This window comes from Borostomias antarcticus (assembly GCF_949987555.1).
Source record: "Borostomias antarcticus genome assembly, chromosome: 22".
Lineage (NCBI taxonomy): Eukaryota > Metazoa > Chordata > Actinopteri > Stomiiformes > Stomiidae > Borostomias > Borostomias antarcticus.
Window position 1 is genome coordinate 9848425 of NC_140255.1, and position 25029 is coordinate 9873453.

Below are 25029 nucleotides of genomic sequence, written 5' to 3' on the forward strand. Positions count from 1 at the left end.
TAAAGCAAAACATGGAGAAGCAGCGTTCAGTTTTTATGCTCCACATATCTGGAACAAACTTCCAGAAAACTGCAGGTCTGCTGCAACTCTCAGTTCTTTTAAATCAAGACTGAAGACTTCTTTTTGCCACTGCTTTTTATTAAATCAAATAATTATTAATTCATACACTGCACTGTAACTTTTATTTCTGTATTTTATTTTTCCTGCATTTTGTTTTAAATGTTCTGCAAAGTACAAGAGAATGTTAATAGAACGACTTGAGGGAGGAAGAGAAAGAAGGAAATGTATGTTGGAAATGGAGAAGTTGGATTTTTGGTGCAAGGTGTGCCTAGTGACACAACAGTAGGCCACTGACAGCTGATGAGGTCCCTTTCTCAGAAAGGATGTTTGAGGCACTGGTGAAAAGCCAGCGAGCAACTATACCGAAGGACATTGTACGTAAGAGAGTGGAGAGAGAGAAGGTTTCAGTATGTGATAAAGAAGAGTGTCCTTGCATTTCGTTTTATATGACCTTTTATGTGTTGCACTTTGTCTTGATGCTTTTAATGTCTCATGTAAAGCACTTTGAATTGCCTTGTTGCTGAAATGTGCTACTGTATACAAATAAACGTGCCTTGTGCCTTACCAGTATGTAGTCTAGCTGTCTAAATATACCGGTGGCTCGGTTCTGGAAGGTCCATCTCTTTCTCTACTATAAAGATCCTTTGTTGAGTTCTGGTGTACTCTCCAGTGCTCCTGGACACCCAGAATCTCCACTCCACACTCCTCGGCACGGTGTGCAAGTCTCACCAACCTTGCATCCTCTCTCACTGTGCAAGCGTTGAAGGTTACCATTGTGAGTGGTCTCCTACAACACAATAGTACTTTGGAAACTGCACTGTAGATGGTGGTATTATTCCATGAAATGGTCAATACAGTACGTGGATAGGCTGCCTTTCATACGCTCACAGACACACACAAAGGCCCATTAGCAGGATCATGGCCATACCTGCTTCTTAAGACTGCAGTCATGGTGTACTGTAATGCTTTAACAGCCAGGAGCTATTTCAAGCTGGTACAGCAGGCTTTAACCAGACGAGACAGACCACAGACACACACATACAGCACCTTGACCTTGCAATCAGTCTGTGGATCACAGCATGCCACTTGATTAATCACAAAGGCCTTATGACAAAGAAAATCCCACACTACAGAATACACTAAAGAAGAATGAGAAAAATAAGGTAATTTTGCAATATCAAATGAAGATTGGCTCCATATTTGTTAATTCCAGTGGAAATGCACCAACTCTCATGTGTGGCGGGAGTGCAAGTGCTTTATAGAACTCAGGGCCAGGTTTCCCAAAGGCTTCTTTCGTTAAGAGACTCTTTAGCCCATTCAGTTGACAAATCAGAGAGCTTGCCCAGACCAGTTGACCAATCAAAACGCTCTAAATGAATGGCCCAAGAGCCTCTTCACGAAATAAGCTTTTGGGAAGCGCAGCCCTGATCTTTATTACACCACAACAGAAAGCACACTTTTGTGGAGGAGATGCCAGATGTTGGATCTCGGGAAGCCAATCACTGGCATATATTTTAGGAGCGCCCAGTGATACAGTAAGACCTTTTTGAGTTTCATGAGGCACTAAAAAGCATACCTAATAATGACCTGCCCTTGCAATTTTCCACATTATTTTTATGGGATGTTTAATTGCAGGCAAAGCGACCAGATGAACATCTGTTTGATATTTTATAGGAGTAGTAAAGGGAAAAATCATGTTTAGCCCTGTTTCAAGGTTACTTATGATCATATACAGATCAAAAAAGTTGACAAAACTAGCACTTTTGATAAAGTTGATAATTGCTCTACCACCGTTCATACAATGGATGTGGGTGGGCACTAGGGGTGTAACAATATATTCGTGCCACAATATATCGTGATACAGAAACGTCACAATACATATCGTCAAGGTGAAAACAATATTGTGATATGTTTATTGTATATCAGTGAACGCTGGCTACACAACACTGGTAACAAACACGTCTTTTGTCTAGGCCTATCCATGATATTATCACCTTGGAATGGTGTTTTATCCTAGCAAACCTCACTGGGGCTTGGCATACAGTTGAATTTGCCACTGGCCTCAATGTTGTATTACTGGCCCCAATGTTGTATTACTGGCCCCAATGTTGTATTACTGGCCCCAATGTTGTATTACTGGCCCCAATGTTGTATTACTGGCCCCAATGTTGTATCACTAGCCTGGAAAATATAGCCAAATTTTGCAAACGCTTAAACAGGACTAACTTGTCTGCATACGCTTGCATAGATGGGCAAAGCTTGCAAAATACTTCTCCCTTCTCCTCATCATACCCTAGCCAAGGCCAGCGATCTGGCCAGTCATTATCGTGCAGTGCTTCTGGTGAAAGCTGAATGCTTTTGGCCGGCAGCAGGTGCTTTCAGAAACATTTTATTAGCGGCTATTGATTAGCGGCTATGTACAGTACAAGGTATTCGGCTGGCACATTCAAGTTCTCACACTGGCGCATTACCACGGCCAATCAGAGTAAAGGCTCGGATTTTGTTTTTTTGTCACGCAAAGCTTATAGCTGGGGTGAGTTGAACTTCAGCCCTGACAAATGTTAAACTCTAGCAAACGTTAAACGGTGGTGTGTTGGAACACTCTGCTGATTGGCTTACACAGAGAAAACGTGTCGTTCAACCTCGAAAGCATAGCAAAACATAAATGTTTTGTCGGGGCTGAACTCGTAATAATTGCGTCTCTGTGCTCCCTCCGCCTTGTTTGTGGAATGTGACTGCAGCCACGGTGCCTGCCTATTCTCCGAAAAAGATAAGTAGTCACAAATCTCTGAAAATTTGATTTTATTATGGGAAGACAATTGTAAGCTTGTATGTATGTTATGTTTGCACTGGCCCGAGCGAGTCATTGAAAAGCGCTATTTACTGGCCCGGAGGTGTTCAAGACAACACTGGGCCAGCAGGTGCTTATGTCAAGCCCTGCTCACTGATTTCTACTTAAAGAATTTCTACTAAAGAATGTTTGCCACTTGTATTTTCCAAATGTAATGTCAGTGAAGCCTTGAATTGAATTGCTAGATGTCTGTGAGAGGTAGGATGCACAGAGACAGAGAGAGAGAGAAACACAGAGGAGACAGAGAAAGACAGACAGACAGAGGGAGAGATATGGAGAGGTAGTAGAGCGATAAACAAAAAAGAGACAGAGATGGAAAGAGAGAGAAAGAGAGAGATGGAAAGAGAGAAAGAGAGAGATGGAAAGAGAGAGAAAGACAGATGGAAAGAGAGAGAAAGACAGAGATGGAAAGAGACGGAGAGACAGGGAGGACAGCATGGAGCCCACAGCGCGAGGCCTGCGGGTTTTGTCTGGGGCTGACATTTGGAAGTGGCGTGATTATTCAGAGGCTGGGCAGCGAGAGGAGGGGGCGCTATAGGAAAAAGCCACGGCACGCCACGGCGCGCGGAGAACGAGCTCTGGCCGCTGTAACGGGATATTCAGCGGAATGGTCTCACAGCACGGATCAGCGGCGGCGCTGGCAACGACGCTAAACGCTGCATGAATCATGGGCGCTTTCCTCACATCACGGGACAGAAGACATGGTACGCATGCACGTACACAAACGCACACACTTATCTCTCTCTATCTATCACACACACACACACACTGGTCATCTCAATGGGTGGTGGGGAGAGGGAGGGAAAGAGACAATGAGAGACAATTTAAATTAAAGACAAAGACAGACAGAGAGACAGACAGAAGGTGCATTTCCATTACACTTTTTCACAAAATAAAAGCAATATTTCTAAAGTTTTGACAAAGTACAATTGCGACTTGCAGGTGTTTCCATTGAAAGGTGTTTTGCGCAAAAGCCGTAATTCTCGTAGTCTAGTCTCGCGACGCCACACAATTCATGCAAAGCGCAACCAGGTAGTAAACAAACCGTTGTAATATTTGAACTTTATTTGAGCTTTCCCCCCGGCTCCGCTCTTAAACAGCGCACGTTTCTCAGCTAAGTATCATTGCTTTAGGGTCTTCCACTTGCTCCGGAGGGTTGGCCATGGTTTTTCAAACCCCTTCTTCCTCATTTCCCGCTCCAGTTCCTTGTACGTATCCGCATTGCGCTGTTGTTTGTTTTGTTATTTGTTTTTTTCTTGAAATAAATTTAAAAACACCTCTGTCTCCGCCTCCGTCCAGACATATCGCAACATTTTTTGAAGCGAGCAAATCACGTGACCCCTACCTCTTCTTCTCCTGCCTAAATTCAAAACAAAAAAAAGTGTTTCCATTACACTTTTGCGATATACTTCTATATCGACACATCTGAAAAACCACCTCATGAGAGCGTAAAAACTTTTTAGCGACACTCGAGAGGTTTTTCGAGATGTAGGTGTTTCCATAACCGTTTTTTTATTGCGATATTCAGGTTTTGCACATTTCTAGTGGTAATGGAAACACTAGAGAAAGAGCGAGAGAAAGACAGAGACAGACCAAGAAAGACAGACAGAGAGAGACAGAGAAAGAGGGGAAGAGAGAGAGAGAGAGAGAGAGAGACTGGGGACAGAGGGAGAGACATACTAGCAGAGAGAGGATGAGGAAGTGTACTCCCGGTGTCTTGAACGAATGCAAGCCGAAGAGCCATTATTAATGCAGCTGCTCACATCCTGAGAGACTGCACCACAACTCAGCATGCCTGCGTGAGTGTGTGTGTGTGGGCGGGAGTGTGAGTGTGTGGGGGGGGGGTTTGTGTGTGAGTGTGTGGGGGGGGGTGTTTGTGTGTGAGTGTGTGTGGGGGGGGGGGTAGAGGGGTGTTTGTGTGTGAGTGTGTGGGGGGGTGTTTGTGTGTGAGTGTGTGGGGAGGGGGGTTGTGTGTGTGTGTGGGGGGGTGGGGGTTGTGTGTGAGTGTGGGGGGGGAAGGGTGTTTGTGTGTGAGTGTGTGTGGGGGGTTGTTTGTGTGTGAGTGTGTGTGTGGGGGGTGTTTGTGTGTGTGTGTGGGGGGGGGGGGGGGCATGTGTGTGTGGGTGTGTGTGGGGAGGGGCGTGTGTATGGGTTTTCTCATAATCTCAGTCCATAGAAATGACGGTCCTGAACCAGAAAATAAAGTGAGCATAAACCTTTCAGCCCATGCTTCAGTATGAGTTTCCACCGCAACTGTTCATGAAAGCAGCTTTCATCTTCCCCTTTCCACTCTCACTAGCACTTCCTGCTCTTCAATTCAGCGGAACTCATTACTGAACGAACACACACACACACACACACAAATGCATGATGACAGGTGTGTGTGTGTGTGTGTGTGTGTGCGTGTCTGTGTGTGTGTATGCTACAGTATGTGTGTGTTATGTGGGTGCTATGTCTGTGTTGTGTGTGCGCATGTGGCTCTGCCTGTGTGCGTATGTGTGTGTTCTCGTCATCTCAGTCCAGTAACGTCTACTATAAACACTCCGGTACCAGCAAACAAGCAGAAGAGCAAAAGGTTTGCCATCTCTGTCCTTGATCTTCTAGTCCAGTCATTGGCGATCGCTACCTAGTTATGACCACTATGACCACTATGTCTCTCTGGAGAGCTGCGGGTCCTGTGGTCGGTTAACCTGTTCAGTCCCCTGTGTACGAGGGATGTTTATAGTTAATCGACTATCGATTAATTCCCGATAAGAATTTACTCAAGTAAGATTTGGTTACTCGGTTAATTGCTTGTTTAATGGAACAGAACTTTTTTTTGGGGGGGGACATTATCAACGGGAGTTGCGTGAAATGTAATCATGATTTAGGGTCTGACTGCACATGAGGGCGCCCCGCCATGTAGTGAAGGCTAATTGGGATCCAGGGAAAACAACACAGCGGAAGGAGACAAAAAAATGAAGCGAGCAAAGCGCAGTCCGGCGCAGGACGTTCTTATCAATTAATCAACTATCGTTTGTTAAAGTTAACAGTTAATCGATTAATGAAATTCCTTGAAATTTGCAACCCTACTGTGAACTGACTGCAAATAGGGTTGTGGTTAGCTAACATAATCATATTATGTTAGTTTGGACCAGGAGCCGAATTCGTGGGGCTCCAGGTCGAAGCTGCTACTCGGTTCATGCGTCGGCAGATTGGGGACAGAAGACGGCAACATTTGGGTGTCATGCAGTGAGGACAGAATTGGTCCTGAATCAAAAACGCGGTCGTTCAGCAGTGACAAACGGGCCTCTTTCACACAACCATGAGAGAAGACCAGTTGACAAGTCATAGAGAGCAGCATGTACCCTTGTCTGACTTAGACACCGCTACAGGAGGAGGGACTTAAGCACTCTGGTTGTTGTTATTGTGTGTTGAAGTCTAATGAGCTACATTACATTACTAACCAGCTACTGTACTTTACTAACCAGCTACTGTACTTTACTAACCAGCTACTGTACTTTACTAACCAGCTACTGTACTTTACTAACCAGCTACTGCACTCACCATTATAACCAGGGAAATGGAGAGGAACTGTGTGGTGGCACTGAGTTGGAGAGAGAGAGAGAAAGAGAGAGAGAGATGGAGAGGGAAAAGGAGAGGGAGAGAGATGGAGAGAGAGAGATGGAGAGAGAGAGATGGACCTCCTCCTCCTTATCCTCTGGAGGACCTCATCATCATCAAGCGGGATTTTGATCCTCCTCGTCTCCAAGGTAACCCTTTGAGATCTGCTGTGGGCTCCGCTGTCACCCCCGACTAACCAACATGGTGACTACTACACACCCCCACTGTGTCATAATTGCTGCTTAAAGGAAACCGCATATGCCGTTTTTAGAAAAGTGAATTTGAATGCCCTATGCAGAAAAAAACTCACATTTCGCCCCTGAGCTGAATGGATTCCTGTGAAAGCCCCGTTGACCAATGAGTTGGAGGGGGAGGGGCGGAGGAGGGGTGCCAATTTCTTCACGAAGAGTTGGGACAAGATGTAGTGATACATGTGGATTTTTGCAGCCGAAAACAGAACAGCGATGCGGCATAATTCCTGATGTGACGCGCTCGACTCGGCTGGGGAAAAAAATGGCGGAGTTCAGAGCGGAATCAAACCTGGCCGCTAGGGCGGGACCTGGGCGGGACTATGATAATGCTCCTCGATCTACGTCACCAAAACATCAGTAACAACGCAGAAAACTCTTAAAATCTGAATGGTTTGTTGAAGGGTGGAGCTTCCAGGGCAGGAGAAAGTGTGCTGACCATAAACAAACGACTGCGTTGTTTGATATTGTTGTAGAATAATTTGATGTATCTATCAAATATGAATCAAAAGTAAGAAGAAGGTTTGCCGCAGTTGCACCTGGACTACGGAAAATGGAACACAAAGTGTTTCACCCACCGAAAGTACTTGAGCTTGCGCGCTGTTATAGACAATGAAATCCGGATATGACGTTTCTAAGATCTGATTGGCTAACTCATCAACACGTCATCAACAATGGTCAGAGGAAAGGGTGGCAAAATTAGCAAACAGGTATGAACAGAAGTCACTAGTGGAGACAGTAAGTCTGGGTGTATCGACCTCCTGGAGATGTCATCCTGTTATAAGTGAGAAAGCCACAGCAGGGGTGGTTGTATGTGAAAAGGTGAGGGATTGCATACAGGAGGTAGAGTGAAACTGTCAAACAAAGGACAAGGCTAAGAATAACAATTTCTATGACAATATCAACTTTTGTACATTGGTAGGACCATCAGAGACCAACATGTATATGATAAACACATTACAAAATTGATTTAGCATGTGTGGTGCCCTTTAAAAAAGCCTGAAGCTAGATGATATTCATACAGCACATTCCCTGCATGGGCAAAGCCTTTACAAAACACATTCTATTCCACAGCAGCTGCATAAAAGGCGCGCGCAGGCCAACGCCATGTATCTGAATACCACATCAGGGCCACATACCAACCCTGGTCTACCATGCTCTCTCTCCCAGTCAGACTTCCTTTCCCAGGGTCACACAGCAAACATGAATGGCGTCATGTGTTCGAAGCCATTGTTGCTCTCCTGCTGGGCCTAGCTGCCCCCCCCCCACCCCACCCCCCATGCTACGGACAGGCACTTATGTGTAGACTGTGAGGTAATGCTCCCATTCCGGACGCAAGGGTGGCCAATGACCTGATGGCGATCTGCTGTTGTTGTCACGGAGACCACTGGACAATTTAAGGGGGGGGGGGGGGGGGGGGCGGGTGACTTACACCTTATCAGACAGGTGTTGTAACAGCCGTGAATCATACGCACACAGGAACAAACACGCACGCATTCACACGCACGCACGCACGCACGCACGCACGCACGCACGCACGCACGCACGCACGCACGCACGCACGCACGCACGCACGCACGCACGCACACACACACACACACACACACACACACACACACATACTCACACACAGACACACACGCACACACATTCATGGAGGTGGAGGAGAGAAGAGGAACAAGGTGTCCAGGCGCTGACAGATAGTGTTGCTGTTCCTATGACACTCTATCCTGCGACAGCTTGGTCGTTTGTTTCATGATATCCTGGAGACCCAGCATAAAGGGGACCAGGGGCAACGATGCTGCGGATGTGATAGAGAGAGAGAGAGGACGAGAGAGAGAGGAAGAGAGAGAGAGAGAGAGAGAGAAGGAAAGGGAGAGAGACAGAGTCCCTCTCGCTGTTTTTTTGTCTCCTCCACAATATCTCTCCATCTCTCTCCTCTCCTCTCATTGGGGGCCAGTGTTTGCCCAGGAGCCAGTAAAAGTGACACCAGCAGCTGTCCAAACAGCGCTGACCCCCCTGGAGGGGAGCACCAGGGGGGGTATCCAGAGGGGGTAACCAGGGGAGGGGGGCGGGGGTTCACCCCTGCTAGCCAGACCCCCCACGGTCAAGCCCCTCACCTCCCCACCCGCCATCCATCCTAGGACTCCCACTACCAGGGAAAACAGGGGGGAGAGATGGAGGAGAAGGGGAGACAAGAGAGAGGGAGGAGATGGGGAGGGGAGGGAGAGATGAGGGGAGGAGGAGAAGGGTGCAGGGAGGGGTAGCGGGTAGAGCAGACAGTAGGATGACAGCGGGAGTCGCAGTGCAGATGATGTCTACCGAAACATCTATTCGCCCTCCGCCTCCAGTCTGAATCAAGAGTGTGGGTTTCCCCTGTAGGAACAGGAGGCTGTTTGTGAGCAGGCTAGATGGAGCAGAAACATCTCACGGGAGCCATTCCCGTGGATAAGTCACACGCTACCGCTCTCAAGTCACCGCAGGTGAAATTCTGGGTCAGTGATGAATAGGCTAGCTCACAAATCGCTGTACAGTAGATCTGCCTGGAAAATATGCCACAATTCACAAAGGCTTTTACCGAGACAGATTGATTACATTGAAAATATACTCAATCACTGCCAGACCGAGAGCTGTGTGTGTGTGTGTGTGTGTGTGTGTGTGTGTGTGTGTGTGTGTGTGTGTGTGTGTGTGTGTGTGTGTGTGTGTGTGTGTGTGTGTATGTGTGTGTGTGTGTGTGCGTGCGTGCCTGCGTCTACAGCAGGACTCACCAGAGCAGGCATCAACAGGTCAGCAAAGTAGACGAAGGCCGCACCCAGAGCGAAACCCACTGCGACCGGCACAAATGCAAACGAGCCGTACTTCCCAGAATCCTCGGCCATGTCTATCGCCGGGGCCAGCAGCGACCAATAAGACGCAGCCAACATCACCTGAGGGAGTAGAGGAAGATTCTGTTAGGATGGGGGTCTGTTGCTGATGTGCTTATAAATGGAAAAAGTCAACAAAACCTTCGGGGTACAATCACTTTTTTGGGCGAGGGACTGTTGTGCAAATAAAGTTACTTATTTCTTATTTCGACTTATTTCAATAAAGTTCAACTTATTTCTCTGTATTGACTTTTTGGGCTTAGGGGTATGAGGTAACCAAACACTGAGGGGCGAATTCACTAAAGCAAATTGCGCCCGCTAATTGCACCATTATATTGCGCGTCAGTTGCGCCCGCTATGTGCTCCGTTTTAAAAACCTATTCACTAAAGACATTGCGCTAATAATATCCCAGCGCAAACACGCCCATTCGGTGTTTGCGGCTGAGTGCAATTTGCTGCTGATATAGGAAATGACTATAAAATACAGCGCATGCAGCGCAAACAACTCGTATGCATATCATTGGACGATGGCAGACAGAAAGAGAAAAATACGATTCTCAGACCGCGAACTTGAAGGCCTCACGGACGAGGTTCAAAAGCATGCCTCCCAGCTTTCCACCAAAAATATGACGGCTACAGCCAAAAATCAGATTTGGGGTTTAATTTCACAAGCAGTCAGTGCCATTTGTGTGTGTAAACGCGGAAGACAGCAAACCGAGGTGGAATTATTTGAAAAGACGAACAAAGGAAAAATTGTCATTTTATGTTATGCAAGTTGCAGCATGATGATCTGGCATACTTTTGGGGGAGTGTATAACATTGCCCCACCGGTACGATCTAGGCATCTAAACGGCTTTTCAGGATTCCAAATGTGCACTCAATCACACCGCGCGTCCTGATGTGAGCCCGGTTGTACGCCGCCTCTCCAACGTTGGAAGGATTACGCACGGGAGTCATCATCCATGGCTGAAGATGATACCTGCCGTCAGCTATGATACAAAAGCAAAATATTTTCAAGACCATTCAAATAAACAAAATATTGTGTAGGCTATGTTTTTATTTATTTATACCTATATCGGCCCCCAGCCGTTCAATGAACAGCTATAGGGAATGCGCAGTTTCGCGTATAGACTATTATACGCACAGTTTGTGCTATGTAGGCTATTATAAATTAGTATTATTCATTGGGGGAGCTTGGACTCGCTGGGGACGGGTGGAGAGACGCATAGTCAACTGAGCCTCCCCAGACGCGACTTCATCCTCCAGTTGGCTGAAGAGCTGCGCGCTCTGGTGTCCAAACAGGTACCGCTGTGGTTCTAGTGTTAAATCAAAAAGTGACCTTCTTCTAAATATTCTCTCACGAACAACATGTCTGGCATTGCGATGCCGAATTCGCCTCGCAACAATCACTGCTGCCATGATCAGTGGAAAGGCTGGCCGACACACCCCTTGCGCTTAAATACCACCACGTTTCTGAAAACGGTATTAATTTCACTTTAACTGCGTGAGGCAATTTGCGCGGATCTTTGTGAATTGGGCGGGTTTTGCAATAATGTTCATTTGCATAGAAAGGGGAACATTCTCCGCCCATATTACCTAATTTAAATATGAGCTAATAACACCGGCGCAGAGAAACGCAATGACGAACGCAACGCAGTTAACACCGTATTTCACCCTTTGCGAGGGCTTTGTGAATAGCAAACATAATTTTTAACTTATTTGCACAGGCTTTGCGTCAGGAAAAGCTGCGCAATCCTTTAGTGAATTCGCCCCTGAAACACTATAATTCGCGTAAAAGAGAATTTAAATGAGTCTGTCCGGCTCACAAAGGCCTGGGGTGGGGGACTCTGCTGTAGAGACAATGTGATGAGATACAGTTGGTGCTATGAACAATGAATTCTGATTGGATGTTGTGAAACCTGGAGGGCTCAATCCAAGTCGTTGAAAACTCAAGATTTCTCTGTTGTCGTTTTGCACACATTCTGATGTGTGCACGCGCACACAAAACACACAAGCATGCATGCACACAAACACACACATGCATGAACGCACGCCCGCACTCAGACACACACATACAGTACACACACACACGTATGCCAATGGGCTCCAACACTTTCCCAAACAGTACACAGGACACAGAGAATTGAATAATGCATACACTTTGTTTCAGTGTGTGTGTCTGTGTGTGTGTGTGTGTGTGTGTGTGTGTGTGTGTGTGTGTGTGCAATAACATCCACAGAGACACTAGTCCTGAGCAGCAAGCATCCAACACTCTCACTGATCAAAGACTCCCTCCCTCCCGTCTCCAGGGCCGAAGTGTTTATCAGGATAACAGCAGCCAGAACCGCGCTCTGGCAGAGAGGAGACCCAGCCAGAGAGGAGACCCTGCCAGAGAGGAGACCCTGCCAGAGTTGCCCTGCTCTGCCGGGTCTGGGATCAATGAAATGTACTAACCTAGCAGGGAACAGAACCTGAGTGTGCAAACTGTGTCAGGGGTAGGTCCAATGCAAAGTCAACAAAGGTTGATAAAACCTAATTTGGTTGTCCGCGATTACCTCGGTATCTACATACACCTGGTGGCCTGGTATGTAAATGTTACCCACCTGCTAGGAACCTACTGTATAGCAGAGTGCAGTATGTAAACCTACAGTAAGGGGTGGATCTGATGCAAATGCGATATACACACCTTACTGTGGGAATAGTCCTTGACACTACAGAAGGGGTAGAATGGGGACATGAATGGCCGTTAACAGACCACACAGCAGAAGAAGGGGACGTAACCACAGTCATTAATATGACCACTGAGAGCGCTGCTTGGAAGCAAGGAAACTATTCTCTATCAAACATTGAATGGATAGATGGATGGTTAAATTACAGTTAGGTTCATCAATATTTGGGCATTGACACAATTTTCATCATCTTGGTGCTATATACTACCACAACATTCAATATGTGCTTTAAGTGCAGACCTTCAGCTTTAATTTGAGGGTATTTACATCCAAATCAGGTGAATGGTGTAGGAATTACAATTACATCTTCTATGTGGTACCCCCTTTTTAAGGGACCAAAAGTAATTGGACAAACTACCATAATCATAAATCAAATTGTCATTTTTAATATTTTGCTGCAAATCTTTTGCAGTCAATGACAGCCTGAAGTCTGGAAGCCATAGACATCACCAGACACCAGGTTTGGTCCCTGCTGATGCTCTACCAGGCCTCTACTGCAACTGTCTTCAGTTCCTGCTTGATCTTTGGGCGGTTTCCATTCAGTTTTTTCTTCAGCAAGGGAAATGCATGCTCAATGTATTCCGGGCAGGTGATTGACTTGGCCATTGTAGAACATTCTAGTTCTTTGCCTTGAAAAACGTTATGGTTGCTTTCGCAGTATGCTTTGGGTCATTGTCCATCTGCACTGTGAAGCACCGCCCAATGAGTTCTGACACAGATAAAATTGCCCAAAACACTTCAGAATTCATCCTGCTGCTTTTGGCAACATTCACATCATCAATAAATACAAGGTTACAAGTTCCACTGGCAGTCTTACATGCCCACTACCACTATCATGCTACACTGATGAGGAGCTACGCTTTGGATCATGAGCAGCTCCTTCCCTTCTCTTTACTCTTCTCTTCCCATCATTCTGGAACAAGTAGATTTTTGTCTCATCTGTCCATACAGTAGGATGTTGTTCCAAACAACAGGCTTTTTAGATGTGTTTTGCATGTGTTTGAGCATGTTTTAAACTCTAATCTGGTCTTCCTGTTTTTGAGGTTCACCAATGGTTTACTTCCTGTGGTGAACCCGTTGTATTTACTCTGGGGAAGTCTTCTCTTGTTTGTTGACTGATACAGATATGCTTCCTCATTGGGCGTGTTCTTGATCTGGCTAACTGTTGTCAAGGGGGCTTTCTTCCCCAGGGAAATAATTCTTCTGACATCCACCACAGTTGTTTTCCATGGTCTTCCGGGTCCTTTAGTGTTGCTGAGCTCACCGGCGCGTTTTCTTTTTAAGAATGTGCCAAACAGTTAATTTGGTCACACCTAATGTTATTATCTCTCTGATGGGTTTGGTTTGTTTTTTCAGTCTAATGATGGCTTGCTTCACTGATAGTGACAGCTCTTTGGATTTCATATTTAGAGTTGACAGCAACAGATTCCAAATGCAAGTACAGTACCACACTACCACAGGCCTTTTATCTGCTCCTTGTAAATTAAATATCGAGGGAATAACACACATTTGGCCATGGAACAGCTAAGCAGCCAATTGTCCAAATACTTTTGGTCCCTTAAAAAGGGGGGACTACGTATGAAATTGTTTGTAATCCCCTCACCATTCACCTGATTTGGATGTATATACCCTCAAATTAAAGCTAAAAGTCTGCACTTAAAGGACATCTTCATCGTTTCATTTCAAATCCATTGTGGCAGTGTACAGAGCCAAATTGATGATGAAAATGGTTTCAATGTCCAAATATTTATGGACCCAAGTGTAATAAATGCATTGATGGATGGATGGATGAATGAATGAATGAATGAATGAATGAATGAATGAATGAATGAATGAATGAATGAATGAATGAATGAATGAATGAATGAATGAATGATCGATCGATCGATCCTTTAGTGATCCACCGGGGGAGAACGGTGCACACATCCCATCATGCAATTCTTCGTGGTATAAGGATGAAAAATAGCAGCAGCTTTAGATGTTCCCCTCCTGGCTGATTAGGCTCTGTCTAACGGCTAGCGTTATGATTCAATCCCACAGCTGCTGCACAATAGAGCCGTCACAGCCAAACCACGTTTCACTGCAAACAATGGCGAGCATCAGCTAAGCCAACACCACAGCAGTCTGTGAAGCTCTCCATTTGGGGTTGAAAGCTGGAGTCTAATTAGGAAGTAATGAGGTTTGATAGCCTACGGTATGATGGACTGTAATCCTCCTACATATTATAATCATCCCCAAATTTATATTTTTAAACTCTTTGTAATTAACATCATCCCCGCCCCCCAAGGAAAAAACAAAACTGCCATCTTTGACAAACAGCTAACTGTCCTCAGCAGGCTGCTCATTATAAATGCATGGCTTGTTTCCATGTAAGTCTTACTGGAGGCCGGTGGTAAGTGTTTGTGTCATGGATACCACAATCCACATACCACAAGAATGAAAGAGAGAAAGATTTAAAAAGAGTGTACAGAATCAGAACCCCGGCCTCTGAATATGTGAGACTGACAGACTAATGGTACGGTCACACATAGTTGAAATAAATATTTGCCAGGCGAATTACCTTCGCCTGCTGAGACGAAATTAGCGTCAAAGTTCACCAAATTGAACCAAGTTGAACTCCACGCAAAGGAACGATGCAAATTTATTTATGCTCCTCTGAGGCTGGGGGCCAATGTAGAAATTTGCGCTGGTCTGTCCAGCCAACAACAGAGCTTTCATGCTCAGCTCTTAGCTTCGACATAATGCTAGTGGGTGTGACGCTTGCAAGAATAAAATAGCACATCTTCGCAAACAAACTTATGTCGGTTTTCCACCACATGAAAAAGTAGCAACTCCACTCGACTCTACTTGCTTTGATTGGTTTTCCATTGTGCAAAAGGCAAGTATGGCCGAGTCAAGTTGCTACTTTTTTCAGATCACCACCTTTGAGGTTCTGAACAAGCTGAAGCAAGCTGAAAGGTGATGTAAAACACTGCAGACTGCTGATTTGTCAGGCAATGTGCAAAGGAAACTCAGCCACTTGTAGACAGCTGTTCAAAGGATCTCAAACCAGCGCAAATTCGCAATAGCCGTGACCACATAATGTTACAAGCTATAGACTAGGCTAGGTTGCATTTTCAGTATGGCTGAATCTTCTCCTCTCGTCTCACTTAAACACTCCACAGTGCACCCGAAGCAAATAAAATATGAGGAAAGTCTGTCAGGGGTTCATTTGAGTGTTTATAGCATCATTTTTAAATCAAACTATCATAGAATTATTTACTTTGTGGGGACCTTTTTTCTCTGTGAAAGTACGAGGTTCAGGCTTACTACCAGTCCCACACTAGGTTATCAGTCTTGCGCACAAAATGCAACAGTGTTCTGCTGCCTCTTGAGATTGCGTGCTCAACGATGCCTCCTGGCAGTTAGTGTAGCCTACATCGCTTTATAAAAAGACGGTCATGAAACGCTCATGGAACTGTTTGCCACCACACCAGATGCAAAAAATTTAACGATAAACTTCTATACATCTGTACATCCCACTTCTTCAGATCCCCAAACCCCTTCCCATCCTCCTGTTCCAGGCCTGTCACCTTTTTTTTCCTTCACCTCCTCTCTCTCCTCTTTCCGCCTGACAGTCAATCCATTCCACACTGTCTAGTAATGTGATCAATTAGTGTTGAACTCCATGGGGCTCCTGGCTTTTGGCAATGTTAGACTGACACCTGCATAATTGTACGTACTGTAATTGACTACCACCAGCGCTCCAGTTCAAACAGAGCTGCCACATGATCCCATACTCCTGACCTAAACTCATAAAAACCACAATTTAGAGGGAAATTGTAGTCAGCAAGCTGTCAGCTATTTTGTTTGTTGGTTTAGGTTTAGATGGGATCACCCTCCATATTCATCAACAAATTCATACATTTCAACGTGATGCCGTTCAGACATGAGCTATCTATACACCTATAGATACACTATCAAAAGGTTTTGGTTTGCTCCACAGGTTAGAGAAGAGCCTCCTGGTCAAAACCTCTCCCTACAAACTCATGCAAATGCAGTCATGGTTAATTTTCCTCTCGCCAGGATAATAATAATAATAATAATAATAATAATACATTTTATTTGTATAGCGCATTTCAACAACCCAAAGTCACACAAAACACAAAACAGACATGGAACAAGCAACAGGCAACAGACAACAAACAAGGCAGAGACATTCAACAGCAGGAGCATGAAAAACAGCACAGACGATAGGAACTTTAAGCAACGACCGCTCCGACGGGCCGCTACGGTGACCGGAAATGGATCAGTGCTCAATAGATAAACCTGCCTGCCGTAACAGCTGATTCTACGACAGCAAAACCCTGTTTCACGTAGTGGCTACAACGTCTCGGAGACGCTTGGCCGTAGGGACCGCTCGGATGTTTGCTTAACGATTTTGATCGCTACGGCGATAGCGTCATAGCAGATCTATTTCCGGCCACCGTAGCAGTCCTGAAAACTGTCGTTGCTTAATGTCCCTAATGGCAGGATGTCTGGGGCAGGTGGGAGACAGAGGGAGGGCTGGGGGGCCGAGGGAGAGAGGGGCAGGGGCCCAGGAGGTGGTCAAGGGCAGGGAAGGTCGTAGGCTAGGGAAAAGAGGTAGGTTTTTAGCCTACGAGTTTTATAGTCGGGGTGCTGCTCTGGAGAATGTTTGATGTCCATAGGTTTTAAGTTTGGATGAGGGTACAGTGAGGGTGAGAGTGGAGGAGGATCGGAGGGCTCGGGTGGAATCTGAGAGAAGGACAGTCCTCAGAGTAGAGAGCATCCTGTCTCAATCATTCTCATCAGTTATTAGGCTGTTTCACACAGTGAGAGCTCTTCCAAGTCACACGTCTTCAGACACTCGTGTTGTGGCATAATTAGTCCCCCATTGAAAAGCCAGCCCAGCAAGCATCCCAGAAAAATCAGTTCAACCTGGGTATTTAACTGCTAATCATCGTCCATGTGGGAATGGGGCGATAGAGGCATGGAGATGAGACATGGAGGGATGAGAGGAATCTAAAGTACCAACATCCTTCTTGTATGGCATGGGAAACCTCTCCCTCTCTCTCTCGCTCTCACACACCCTCTCTCCCTCTCTCTCTCTCTCTTTCTCTCTCTCTCTCTCTCCCTCCCTCCCTCCCGACCGAGTGAGCTCAACAGGTAACATTTTACTTCTGTGATTAACAGTTAAACCGTTAGGCAGGGAACATCCATAATCCTGAAGTTTACATGTCCTATGATTGCAATAGCAACAACGACATCTGCCAGGACCTGTCAGATAATCTGAGCCAAGAAGAGGGCATACCAAGCAGCCTAAACCTCATCAGATACCTATCACCAAGCAGCCTAAACCTCATCAGATACCTACCCATCACCAAGCAGCCTAAACCTCATCAGATACCCATCACCAAGCAGCCTAAACCTCATCAGATACCCATCACCAAGCAGCCTAAACCTCATCAGATACCTATCACCAAGCAGCCTAAACCTCATCAGATACCCATCACCAAGCAGCCTAAACCTCATCAGATACCCATCTAGTCCTAGTGCTGACCTCTCTTCAGCTCTCCAACAAAATCTGTTCTCCGTCCCCCATTTCCATCCCTGCCTCCCTCCATCTTGCCCTTTTCTTGCAAAGTTCAGACCGATTCATCTTACACACGGTTGTGTAACATTCAGATCAGTTCGTCTGATACAGGGGTTCTGTGACGTTCAAAAATGGAGGAATGATGTCTGGATTGTACCGTTTACCCTGCATTTTTGTAATTTGTGTACTGCTTGTAATTCTATATGCTGTTTGCAATCTTTATTTATTTATTTATTTATTTATTGGTTTATTTGGTGAGGACAGTGCATATTAATTAACAAGTACATGACTGTGTAAACATGCCGGATTTAGCTAGGAGGTTTCTTGGCGAAGTCTCCTTTGAGATTTCTATCTCAACGGGTCTTGTCCTGGTTAAATGAATGTTAGAGAAACTAAAGCTTCAAACGGAACGAAGCGTGAGGAGGAAAGACAAATCAAATAGCCGCTGCACTGACTGAGAAGGCAATTTGACAAGAGAAAAATGCAAATAATGGACAAGAAAAGCTTAAAGGATAAAGGGCAAAACTCAAACAAAGGATTGTCCGTCCTTGTGCAGTCACGGTGGGTCCAGTGCATTACGAAAATCGGTGAAGTCTTGTTTATATCCAAGCTTTTCCAACTGTGTGAAAGGAAAAACAAGTGTTGCACGCTTGGTGAAGGAACCCATTCTAGGAAGCTAAGTTCATGTTCATGTTCATAGAGGCATATCGTTTTGAAAGGATTGTTTACCGGGGTTTGGGTTATGACACCCGTGGGCTCCTCCTGAAAAGGTCATATACTGTACAGTGAACATGGGGAAAGGTCAATGAGGTGCGATACAATACTTCCCTCATGAGTTTGGCATCCTGAGCATGTGGAAGCCAGCAGCCCAGCCTCCCGACTGCACAGTGTGTGAATAAGATAAGAGAAAGACGCAAATCCCCATAGACACCCATGCAGTCTAGAAGAACATTTGATACCTAACTTTTTAGGAGGTTGAATTCAGTCCAGTCGTATTGGGACCCCAAGAGGATGCAGCCCAGGTAGTGAGTGCCACAGGGGTTCAGCGTAAGCTCAGCTTAATTTCCTCTCAAACTAGATACTAGCTACTTTTCATTGGAAAAAAAAAAAAACTTGGAATGTTTATCTCCAAGAGCTACAGAAAAAGAAAAATATAATCAGAGCAACGTCGGATATGGTCTGAACTGCCACTGGCAAGAATATTAACGTTGTAGATTTTGAAGATTCAACAAGAAAGCACAATGTACATGTAGCATATAACTTCCTGTCTCTGTGTGAATACAGATCTGGAATCAGTTCTAACAAATCCAATTAAATGATAAATGGTAAATGGACGGCACTTATATAGCGCTTTTCCACCTTAGCGGCACTCAAAGCGCTTTACAATGGCCTCTCATTCACCCATTCACACACACATTCACACACCAATGGCGGTAGCTGCCATGCAAGGCGCTAACCTGCTCATTGGGAGCAATTTGGGGTTAGGCGTCTTGCTCAAGGACACTTCGACATGTGGACAGTCGGAGCTGGGATTCGAACCGCCGACCCTTCGATCACTGAACGACCCGCTCTAGCAACTGAGCTACAGCCACCCCCAATTACCAAAAGAGCCAATCCTGAATCACAGAAGAGAGAAATACACAAGCAGAATGGAGCATGCAAAACTGAGACCCTGCATCTTGGTCTGGGGAGACCGGTAGTGTAGTTAAACACATCAAAGATGGCGAACTGCAGCACTGGAGGCTGATCATGTGACCTGCGGTTACCATAACAACTATAGAAAAAGAAAAATAACACGACATAGAAGAGCCAAAAATACTAATTTAATTAACAACAATCTGTTGCCTTAACCCCCCGCCACCATATTTGCTTGAGGAGAGGGTAGTGACTCCCTTTAGCACTCCCTCACTGTTAGTTCCAGGCAGATGTTACGTTATGGAAAACAATTCCTGGAAAATTAGATGACATTAACATATTCGACTCAGGAGAAAGAATGGTGTCTCATGTGTCATGCATTTTTTTGTGTGTGGCGACGCACCAAAGATAGAAATGTCCGGTGTTCACTCACTCCCTCCCTCCCTCCCTCCGTCGGGTTGTTGACCTGCATCTCTCTGTTGGCACCACAAGAGGCACAAGTCCCTGCACACCAAAATAACACCCGATTTCCACTGCACAAGTAGAGTAGCGGTGAAAGCATAGGACTCCCACCCGGGAGACGGGGGTTCGAGGCCCCAGTGGAGATGACTTTATGGGACTATACCCCAAACCTCCACATGTTCATCCTTTCACTCCAATCTTTACCCCTTGCCTTATAGGTCAGATCCTGTCCCAACCCCAACCTTTATTCTAAACCCAACCCACACTAGGGACTGGAAGAAGGACACCAAAACCAACCCACCAATCTCCACTGCACAAGTAGAGTAGTGGTGAGAGCATAGGACTCCCACCCGGGAGACGGGGGTTCAAGGCCCCGGTGGGGATGACTTTATGGGACTATACCCCAAACCTCCACACGTTCATCCTTTCACTCCAATCTTTTTATCTCTTACCTTTGTCCAGAAACAGAAATTGAACCAATTGCAGCAAAATAGCTAACGTTACAGGAATCATCAGTGTAACTGCTACCATTAATGTTATGGAAGCTGCTGCTAGTTGTTGTGAGCTCATGAGCTAACTAGCTATCCCGCTCTTATTGTGCTGGATTAGAATTGGAAGCATTGAAACTGATGTATCCAGACGACAAGACCTATATTAATTTATCAGACATTATTTCCTGTCATTTCAATTCACAGCTATTTCAGTGGCGTGACTAGCTTCCATTCGACCAGTCCTGAACAGAAACAAGCCAGCCACGCACATAAGCCAGGCTTGACCTGGCCTGGTTATTCAAATCCATTCATTCCAAGAATAGGATTGTTGTTGACACTGGATAGCCAAATTGCGGAGTTTGCTTAATCCTCTTGCATGAGGATATGATGGAATGATCACCAACAGAACTTTAAAAAACCCTGTATAGAAGCATTAAGCCTGTAGGCTTGCAAAGGCTGTATCCAATGGTATCCTTCCTTAGCAATGGCTTCATCCATTGTGCCCCACACTCCGAAATATCTATTCTCAGTTTGCATCTAGCCTGTGTACCCTGCATAGGCTATTTTAATACATGTGCTCAATTGTAAAGCAACAGCATCGGATGCATGTTTTATAGTATTCCTAGCTCTATGTCCTCTTAATCTGGACCAGGTAGATCATGAAAGGTCAATGAGAATGAGCGATAAATGCAGTTAAACTTCAATTCAAAATACCAATTTGAACTCTGTATTTGAGTCATATGATCATATCAAACCTAAAAAGGTGTCATATGATCTATGTTGTGAAATATAACGACTATAACTTAAGCTATAAAATGATAATTGTACCCACAATGCACCTAAACTCGATACTAACCTTTGAGAATCCTAACATTTAGAACGAGCACCAAAAGAGCTACTGAACACCTCAAGCCCTGAACTGTGGATTTACAAAGTAGACGGGCTCTTGATTATACTTTTACTCAGACACCAAGCATAGTTTATTTTTTTGTGTACAAAGCAAAATGTACTTGGCAATGGGGGGAAAAAAATAACTGTGGCGAACGCCCCCAGGTGGTGGGCTCTGGTACTGAGGGAGGGAGGGAGGGAGGGGGACAACTAAATAATGGTTGGTATGCTTGTTACCTACAGTACAGTGAATAACTAGGCTATAACCAGACTGTAACACCTACAGTGAATAGCAACACCAACACACACATACAGTATAAACACACACTCACACACACACACAAAGATACACAGGGCTTATAAGCCCAGAGGTCAGAAGACTTGGCAGCGGAACCAATGTTAGTATGGACCGATGCGATGCCTGTATTCAAATCAACCATACAGCCTAGCTAGATGATATTAATCCCTAGTCATTTACAATAGATGTACAGTACGCATAGTGTGTTGACATTAGGCATCGGCCGCATGCAGATACATGTGTACCCGCGCCCCAGCGGGGTTTCGAACCCCACTCTCCAGCGGCCCCTCATGACAAAGCCTTTATCGTCAGGCCAAGGGGACATCATCCTGGTCCACATCTGATGTTCGGGCTACAAAGTAGGGCTACCTCATCACAAGAGTATGGTTACAAACTCCATTAGCCTACATACAATAATGACTGAATAGCAGTGGTGAAGCTGACCCCTTTCAACGAACCCCTGGCCGACCTGCGACCTCGCCGTTCCTCAGTATCTGTTTTCTCCTTATTGTAAGTCGCTTTGGATAAAAGCGTCTGCTAAATATGTGTAATGTAATGAGATTCCCTCTTCTCTCTCTCATCACTCAGAGCTCAGGGGCTTCTATGTATCGTATCAACAGCCTCTTTACAATTCCTCTCCTCCCTTAACCTGTTACGACTCACTCACACACGCAGACACATACACACACACACGCACACACACGCACACACACGCACAGACAAACACACACACAGCTCTTAAATTTGCATGGGCAGACACTAGATAAAAACATCATGCTTTACACCCACACAAACATCTAGAGCTGAGACAGGCCAATATGCCCCAAGTAACTCTTCTCTAAGCCCAGTAGGCCTCCCTCTACAGTGTGTGTGTGTGTGTGTGTGTGTGTGTGTGTGTGTGTGTGTGTGTGTGTGTGTGTGTGTGTGTGTGTGCGTGTGCTTGTGCTTGTGCTTGTGCTTGTGCTTGTGCTTGTGCTTGTGCTTGTGCTTGTGTTGACACCCAGTCTCCGAACCGGTTCAAGGAACGGAAACGAAAACCGAAAACAAACGGTATTTTACGAGGAACAGAAACAGGAACGAAAACGGCCCTCAACCTGGCCTCTAAGCATCTAAAAAGTATGTTATACAACGGTTAGTTCTGGTTCTTGATTCTGATTGGCTGGAAGCCGTGTTTAAATACTTTGTAACACACACCTGGGACCGCATATCATTCCATTTTCAGTATTAATGCGCCTCCCATTTGATCCAATGCATTGTAGTTGTTGTTGTTGCTTGGCAACCCATTTGTTAGGGGAACTATTTTGCTCTGCGGAATTGAGGGAATGATGCTTCGTTTTGAATAAATGTTAATATTTTACATTGCTGTGTGTCTATTTTACACTAATAGCTGTAGTAACTGTTGTATAAAAGCAATAAACCACTCGAGGCCATGTGGTATAGTGATTTTAAAACAGCTAGGGGGGTTTTGTTTCTAACAACGCCCGCTAGCTGTTATAAAATCACTATAACACACGGCCTCTTGTGGTTTATTGCTTAAATATACGTGGATTTCACATTCGGGAATTACATGGTTTATGCTTACCAAGCTCTGAAGTCGTCCTGTAAACACCATAGGTCCTTTCGCGAAAGGACCTATGGTGTTTACAGGACGACTTCAGAGCTTGGTAAGCATAAACCATGTAAGAGTTTTTCAAGTGTTCCCATAGCTAGCAACGAGCCAGGGCGCGTGCGCCGACGTTATTGACACAGAACTCTGTACTGCACAAAACAGAAATATTTGAACCTGTACTGGTCAGATACATGCCAGGGAAGCCAGGAATAGGGCTTAACATGAAATTCAGTGTCCATATCCTTTAACAGTAACTGTTAACAGTAACAGTTACTAACATCAGAAGACATACATTAAACGGTGGTTACATTACTTATGTAGCTAGCGACAGCAACCAAAGATATTTTCATTTCATCATCTCCCACTCCATTTCAGAATATGTCCGCTTATCGCGATGCTAATTTACGCTATGTTAAACTCCATTGATTTATTCTAAAAACCTTTGCCTTTGCCTTGGCCCCTCCAAGGCAATAATAGGGGAAACACTGTACAGACTTATTTATAATAACAATAATGAGTGTTACCTGAGTCTTTAGCCTGGCTCATCTGCATCTATCAGCGTTAGCATTAGCCGTATCGCTAAAGCAGTCAAACATGCTGCACTGCTTCACATTTACCGAATGTGAAACTTGTGAGTGTTTCATGAGGTTGCTGATTTTAGCCCCTTTGGACACAACTAACTTTTAACATGAATTGCATTTAACACCGTCGGTAGATTTGGTAAAGTACCGTTTTGCCATAGGTAAAACAATGCGACATCATCACCTGTCATCACCGGCAGCTTCGTCACCATCAGAGTACGATTGCAGCTGCGTTGGCTGATTTAAGAAACGAACACAGCTCCATGGATTTATGAAACCAACGTGTTAAATACCGATAGCAGCACCGTTTGTCCATGAGCTTATCGATATTTTGGTACTGACCCAATGACGTAGCGGTACCAAAAAAATACCGATTCCTGATACCGATATCTACTTGTATTATTTAATAATAAAATAGTTGTTTTTTTACATCAATAATTCAATGACCTCACAATTAAATTCATAAAACGGCTGCTTAAAGAATTGCAGTGGCATTACTGAGATATCATCTCCCATTTTATTATAATAGCTTTAATTATACATACGGGAAAGATGGTCTATTGAGATTGGAGATGGAAATTTATGGGAGGGGGTTACTGGAGGACTTAAGAGTGCTCGGAAATGAAAATGCATGACTCTTCCTCTGACAGAAATATATTCTTTAATAAGAAGAACTCTGTTCAAGAATTGTAATCTACTTCTACCCCGTCATCACCAGCAGAGCACACTGATTCGATCGACTGATAAGGCAGCCAAAAAGATACACTGGGTCGGACACTGGGTCGGACACTGGGTCGGACACTGGGTCGGACACTGGGTCGGACACTGGGTGGGACACTGGGTCGGACACTGGGTCGGACACTGGGTGGGACACTGGGTGGGACACTGGGTGGGACACTGGGTCAGACACTGGGTCAGACACTGGGTCAGACACTGTAACAGCTTGCTGAATTCCAAAAAGCTGAATAAACTATTTTATATGTTGATCAAATGTAAAAAGCATTAACCCTCCCTTGTTTTCCTCCAGTGACCTCCTTCCATACATTTTGTACTGTCCCTTACAGTCTACACTTTTCACAGAAGGTTTCAATTCTTCCCTCTGAAGTTTGAGAATCTC

At 45.1% G+C, this 25029-nt stretch overlaps 1 protein-coding gene across 2 annotated transcripts in view; it reads right to left on the minus strand.

The window, feature by feature from the left end:
• Nucleotides 1-25029, minus strand: part of slc39a11 (solute carrier family 39, member 11) — a gene marked incomplete at its 3' end in the record, with an annotated part of 72294 nt that overhangs the window by 43671 nt on the left and 3594 nt on the right. For both annotated transcript variants that reach the window (XM_084455899.1, XM_084455898.1), the window contains exon 4: nt 9531-9689. In XM_084455899.1, the coding sequence (XP_084312025.1) occupies nt 9531-9689 (159 nt within the window). The remainder of the gene's footprint in view (nt 1-9530; nt 9690-25029) is intronic.